Source organism: Cynoglossus semilaevis, chromosome 7 (assembly GCF_000523025.1).
Source record: "Cynoglossus semilaevis isolate Cse_v1.0 chromosome 7, Cse_v1.0, whole genome shotgun sequence".
NCBI lineage: Eukaryota > Metazoa > Chordata > Actinopteri > Pleuronectiformes > Cynoglossidae > Cynoglossus > Cynoglossus semilaevis.
In genome coordinates, this window is record NC_024313.1 from 10,075,761 (window position 1) to 10,083,106 (window position 7,346).

At 41.9% G+C, this 7,346-nt stretch overlaps 1 protein-coding gene across 2 annotated transcripts in view; it reads right to left on the reverse strand.

The window, feature by feature from the left end:
* Nucleotides 1-582: 582 nt before the first annotated feature.
* LOC112487235 (mannosyl-oligosaccharide 1,2-alpha-mannosidase IA-like) overlaps nucleotides 583-7,346 on the reverse strand; it is a 14,604-nt gene continuing 7,840 nt past the window's right edge. Inside the window, exon 2 of one of the 2 annotated variants that reach the window (XM_025056964.1) lies at nucleotides 583-3,684. In XM_025056964.1, the coding sequence (XP_024912732.1) occupies nucleotides 3,664-3,684 (21 nt within the window). In that variant the 3' untranslated portion in view covers nucleotides 583-3,663. Of the gene's footprint in view, nucleotides 3,751-7,346 lie in introns of both variants that reach the window. The other variant, XM_025056963.1, reaches the window with a different exon arrangement.

Genomic DNA, 7,346 nt, shown 5'->3' on the forward strand with positions numbered 1-7,346 from the left:
GCCCGTTGATGCCGGCCGTTCATACCTGAGAAGCAGCATTACAGGTTAATCAATATCAGCTGAAGGCCGTCTGGGGAGCAGAGAATGATGACACGGAGGAGAGGAAATCTATATTTGCCAACGACTGTTTAGTTAAAAACCTGATTCCTGCAGTAAAATAAGACACCACAGGGAGCAGCGTTATTGACTGGACACAAATAACTACAGAAAACATGGTTTTGGTGGTGCGTCTCCGTCAAAGCACTCGTTTGTCAACCACAGTCTTTTATATTTATGTCATGGTGAGGGACATAAACATTAAAGGAAAACGCCGTGACACTGGTGTTTGATGTCAGCAAGCAAGAACAACATGACAGTTGGGTTAGAAGTTCATTCACGACTCATCTGATTCATGTGTTTGCGTTCAACCTCACTTTTCAGTGAGTTCCTGTGTTTGTCTTGGAGAAGATGTTAAAGTTCCTAAACTGTAATAGAGGGCTTTGACAACAAAGTCCCAGCACCAGCGGACCGTCTCATATTTACCCTCTCCTCCCCCTCCACCTCCCCCTCCGCCTCACTCACTCTATCAGGCCATACAAACACATACATTTATTGACTTGACCTTTCCTGTGGTTGAGGGAAGCATCCCAATTGGGTTTGACCCAGCCGTTTGACAAAAGGCAAAGCAATGAAGACTTTGTGAGAGGGTGATTGATCCCCTTCCCCCCCATGTCTCTGTCCCGCTCCCTCCCATTACGACCATCCATCGCCCGCTTCAATACAGCAGACAGCCGAGGTGGCGGGCGGGCACCGGGCTTCAGTTCATCATCCAGTCGTTTCACAGGTTGGCAGAGATGAGAGCTGAGCAGCGCAGGAGCCCAGGACATAAACCGACTGCTCCTGTATGCACAACACAGACACGAGGTGTGGGCGACTGCCCAGAAATGTACGCTTGTAAAACAAAACTTAAGTAATCTCTCAGAGAGTGAGGCCTTCAGACCATTACCCATCTCTGAAGACGAGGTCCGATCATCAACTTCAACAAACCATTTCTGCCTTGATGCCATGTGGCGTCGTCTTCTAAGCCTGTAATGTTTTTTTTTTGTTTTTTTTTTATTTTATTTTATCCTAGAACCACTTAAGAGAGCAAAGACTGTTTTATATTCAGGTCTAACTTCTCTACAGACAGGATTAAATCCATAAAAAAACCTTCTAAAGCCTCGTGAATCCTTCCAGTGACACATGAACTTTTATATGACGCCAGAAAAACAAAGAGAGAACGGGGGATTATGACCATCTGGTCATTAAATGTGACATTCATTCAGATGCTGATGCACTCTGGCAGCGTGTGAGCAGAACCTTTTTTTCTCTCTGTTTCAGATTCGAATAAACAACAACTCTTGTCCGGGCCAGTCGTCGAGTTGTTTCCTCAGCAAATGTCATTTCTTAATGTTAAGAGCAGAAATGTTTCAGTTGCACAACCATGTTTTGACTGAGGTCACGAACACGCTGATCTCATCCCACTCCCACCGCTGCGGTCCAACACTGTCAGCTCTGCTGAGCAGGTCCTGAGGCTGCGCTGCTCTGATTCTGTATGAATCTGATTCTCAACTATGAACTCATATTGTTCTAAGGTTACTTTAAGAGACCAACCCAGTGACCCCAAGGGACCCATCTTGTGAACCGATTCTCTGACTGTGATTTTTTACTCAAAAGCCAGTGTTGTGTTTGAAGGTTGGACTTACAGGGAAAAACCTTCCAGAACACAACAACAAAGAAAAAAATAACTGATGGTTCAAGTGCGACCAAAAATTCTCCTGTGAGACAAACGTCAGTGGAGTCGCTCGAAAACCAAATGTTTTGGCTTGAAGGAAATAAAAAAAGCTCTAACATCCATTACTCAAACAAATGCAAAAAAAACCAAACAAACAAACAAACCATCATGTCACAAAATAACCGGTTGTTATGTCCGAAAGTCAGGTTTCTAGAATTGGGCTAGACTTTAGAGGCGATGCTCCAGGGAGACAAATATTTGTAGCACAAACTGACAAAAGTCAATTCTGACAAATATGTTCCCTTCAAATTGCTTCTTCAGCAGCACTGCTGTAGGTGCGATGGTTGCGATGTCGGGAGGTTTATCACTAAAAAAAAGGCAATCTTTTCCAGGTCTTTAATTTTCACATCCAAGCAACAAGTTATCAGGCCGACCGCTAATACGATATTCAGGGAGGCAGAGCTCAGAGTGTTGAAATGCAAGCCCTCAAATGGGAGTGGGAAAAAAAATGGAGATTGAAAAATAAATGGAGTATGTGACTGACAGCCTATGATTCCAGGGTTTAGACCGAATTGAATTAAGGAGAAAGAAGCAGTGGGCCACAACCCCTGCTGGTCCTGGAACACATTAATATTGAATATCCAGAAGCCTTTTCCCCTGTCTTCATTTCTGGCCTTTGTGGCTTAGTCAAAAAACATGACATATCTTCTGGAGGCCGTCGATGCTGAGCCTTTGGAGACCTTTCCAGATGATGCATTTGAAGACAGCCTTTTTGTGAAATGCTGGCAACATGTTGACAGGAAGTGGCAGAGGCACGTTAGTGCCCTCTGTCTGTGTGAGGTCTGTCTTATCACTGACAGCAGGTGGGTCCACTTCAACACGGAACCACAGATGTTGCAGGAAGGAGTCGGAAAAACATGATCCAATTGGCTAGTGACGCACTGAGCTCATCCCCCAGGACAGATGTTAGCCTGATGTTGGGGAATTAGCCTCAAAACCCCTGGTAATTTTGCATGAAATGAAAAAAACATCCTCACCAGAAAAATCGCCTGAATTTTATTAGGATGTTTGAGGCTTTCATTTGTTTTGGTTTGGTTTTTTTGTTGGTTTTTTAAATTTTATGTTACATTTAAGGGTAGTTTTTATTGCTGCTTCGAGCAAAGACTGGAGAACAGAACGATGCATTCAAATGCAGCCGTAATTGCACGTACAAATGTGGAGTTTTTTTTGTTGCCAACTGGGGATTTTCCATTTTCTTTACAAATGGTTTTACCTGACAAACACAGAGTTAGGCTCGTGCGCAGTTGGGGCTGGAGCGTGAAGACGCGCTACACATGTCGGCGTGTGTGTGTGTGTGTGTCAATATTGAAGTTGATGTTCAATCTCTCTTAACCAGTTTGACTGCTTGCTAACACACACCCCTACTGTTCAGTCAACAGCATACATTTGATCTTGTCATGTTCGGCCGCAGTTCGTCACAACTTAATTAAATATGAATTATTCGACGCACTAGGAAATCTGTCTCACTTCAACCGAGTCAAAGTCAAATATAATTAAAAATCAACATCAGGACTTAAAATAAAAACAAACATCAGATACTGCATGTCACTGATTCTGGAGCACGTATCAAAGGGACTTGGTTCCGACTTGAGAACGTTGAGAACATATCGGAATGAGAGTCAAATTGGGGCCAACTTTGTCTGCAGTGTGAATGTCGTACTAAATATAGAGAGTTGTGAGTCAAAGGCAAAAACCAGCTCGACTGAAATGTCTCTTCATGAGGTAAGTCAGCCAGTGTTCTTCTGCTCCACCTCCTCCTTCACCTCCCAGTGTCTCCGCTGACGTACGCCTAATTACTCTGGTGTGGAGTTCCTTCCAGTTACATTCTTCTACGGACCATATGAGAGAGCTCAGGCTGTGACTTGTTGCTGCTGGTATGAAAAGTCAGACGCAGTAATGAGGTCAGCATGAAACCAGGGCTGTTTGTTTTCCTTAACCTAAAAAAATGTCTTTAAATTTGTGGTGTGGATGACAATCTGAAGTTATAATCTGTAATCTGATGAACAACACTGTAATCTGACAAAGGTCTGTTGGATTGAAAACACAGGCGAATGTCTTTAAATGATGCCAACCAGGGTTTAGAAGCTGTTGTTGCTTTAAAAAAAAAAGTAGATGAGCTCTGTTGTCTCCAAAAATGAGAGAATGTTTTTGTAGAAGTTTGGACTGAACTTGGACATAAGACATATTTGACTAACAATGTAGTTTAAGACAGACCTGGTACAGACCCCAGATCCAGATCCAGATCCAGATCCAGATCCAGATCCAGCCCACATACTACCAAATTATGAGTCAAAACATGTCCAAAAAATGTATTTAAACACAGTACTTATACTGTGAGTTTGTAGTAACCTGTTAGGGTAACAGAGAGTTTATTATTGTGTTTTTTTCATGTATTTAATATAAAAAATATAATTAATCTTGACCAATCAATCACAAAGCCTCCGACTTGGAATATATTTTAATCTAGCAGTAAATGAACATCTGAAAAGACTGTTCTGTATCCTGACAGATGTCGACCAAAGCCGGGCTTGTTGCAGCAGAACACCGGAGACTTAACGACGTGGCTGACAACGGCACTTGATTAATGAACTTAATAAGTACAGATTTACCTGCCCACATTATTTTAATTACTTCTAAAAGCCCAGCAGTCTGAGGAGAGTCCTAAATACCCCTCTGCAGGTAACTGTGAATCACACTCACTACACCGTGTGCCCCGGCTGCGTGTTTCCTTTTGCCAGCATGAAAATATGATCCTCCCTCCTGTTATACAACATATTGAAGTTTGTGTACAGGCAATCAATAACAACTGAATGCTAATGAGCTAGCGGTGTGTTCCCTGCGAGGCAGGGAAGATGAATTGCCCCTCCTGCCCTTTCTAATCCGACTGCTGTGACAATCGCACAAGGCACGGTCATTAACCGGCATGCAGATTCTACATGTGTGTGTCCACTTGTGGCCCCCAGGGGCCGAGGGGCCGAGAGGCTGCTGGGCACCACATACATCACTGTCTGTGCTACAATGAATGCTAATAATGCTGCAGTCTTACAGTGGAGTGCTAATGATCAAAAACAACAATGAGCAGTACGACTTTCCAAAAGGTGTGCGGTAAAGAAGAAGAGTAGACATACATATATATATATATATATACATACATATATATATATACACATATATATACACACATATATATATACACATACATATACTGTATATACATATATATACATACATACATATATATATACATACATATATATACAGTATATACACATATATACACATATACATACATATATACACATATATACATACATACATACATATATACATACATATATACAAATATATACATATACATATGTACATATATACATATATACATATATACACATATATATACACATATACACACAGTATACTCATGTGTACAACTATTTGGTACATTTTCATGAGAAGTTCGTAGCACCAAGCAGCTCTCGTCGGCGACTGCGCTCTTCTTCTCTCTAATTAATTGACTGGAGTTGATTCCACTTTAATGGTTTTTATTTCCTTTAGCGCGAGGCTGTTCTTAATGGAACACACTCCTTGCAGATGTTTCACAATAAATACCTTGTAGTGGAGGCGAGAGGCTGCAGCCCCCGAATGGGCTGCAAGGGGTTTTAATGGGAAACAGATGGAGGGAGAGGAGTTTCCAGTGACAGCAAACAGAAGCAGAAGAAGAAAACTAACGCAGGAGAGGGGATTTGGGGGGGTGTTGAAGGGGGGTGAGGAGCAAATTCATAAAAACAGAAGAAGTGCAAAACAAAAACAGCCTCTGTGGACTTTTAAAAAAAAAATCATTTTGAACCACTTACCAAAACGCTAAATTAATCTAGCTATTTTTCCTCTTTTATATATTTATATAAAAAAGATCTCGTGGTTGAATAGACCAATTAATGCCTAGTTTTCTAACACTACTTATTTTGCCACCACTCTATTTACCCCCTGTGGGACAATTACTCTCTGCATGTACCCCACCTGTGGAACATGCTACTGTAATTAACTCCGGACACAGAGGAGCAGTCGTGGGAGGTTTTATTACTTCCTCAACACTCCACGGGATTCAAACCAGCAACTGTGCGATCACAAAAGCGTGGTCCTTGAATCCAGTGGTTCCCAAACTTTTTTTTTCCAGTAACTGTAACTGTTTTATTGCCTCTTTCTGGTGAATTTTTGACAACAAGCCTTTGTGTTTGGGTTTTTTTCTTGGTTGGTAAATTCACCGACGTGAGTCTTTTTTTTTATTTTATCAGAAGAAACAATGAACCACTGATGGTTGATGTTTAAATATAGAGTTTTCCAGGTAGCAGCGGGGGATTAAATATTTAAATAACGTCTTTGTAACATAAACGCTTTTATTGTAACGCAGTGGAGAAACAGAGAGACAAGACGAGAGAGTGGTAACATAAACGCTTTTATTGTAACGCGGTGGAGAAACAGAGAGACGAGACGAGACGAGAGAGAGAGATTAGAAAGAGGGAACAGAAACTGACAGGCACTTTCATCCACCCAAAAAAAATATATATACTGCTAGAAAGTACTGTCAAAGTGCAACTTTCATCCACCCGAAGTGAGTACGCGCACGCACACACACACGCACACACACACCATCCATTTCCTACAGCAGGCAGCAGCCTGTGGTGTATTGATAGCATTCAGCAGAGAAAAGCAAACCTCCAACGCTTTCACCTTTAGCTTAAAAGTGTCAGCTCGTCCATGCTGCAGAGTCTGGGAGTTTTACTAAACAGTCGGATGAAAACACAACAGGACTTTCCTTTTCACCACACACAGGAAGTAGGTCTGATATTACTCTGTGAAACACTCACAAAATACCCGCTACCCTCCGGGTAAATCACAACGAATCGCCGACACACAAACACAAAGTTTTCATCTTCATCCGTTAGAAGAACAACAACGTTCTGCACGTCTGAAGTTGAATTCTTCTTCGATCGATCACAGAATTCCTTCTCTGTGGAATTCTGGAGGTTGACCTTTGACACCAGGTCACCACCTGCTGCTCTGGACTGGAGGTTAAATTAAAAAAAAAATAAAAGTGATCCAATCAAAGGTGCCGTGACGATACGATGATCAAACTGGTCAAAGACACAGAGAACCGGTCTGAACTGGTTTTTTTAGTCGTGACATCACACACATTTTTTCCCACTCGCCCTTGTTCATCTTTAACCTGGTGTGGGTTAAAGGTACTGCAGCTTCGACTCAGTCATCAATCTAATTTAAAAATAATTAATTCCAAAAATAGTGCTTTATTTAACTCTGCTTTGATGAAGGTTTTTTTTTTTAAACCAGGGAACTGTTTCTATTTTGAAGCCACTGCAGCCTGTGCCTGATGGAGCTGCTGGTGTGAAGACTGGTTCAACTACCCCTGACTCCTCGGCTTCACATCCTGACTGTGGTGCTAAAGTTCAGGGCAGTGTTCTCTGCGTCTTGACGGTACGTACTTGTTGTTATTCCCTACGTGCTGGTGGGGGACGGG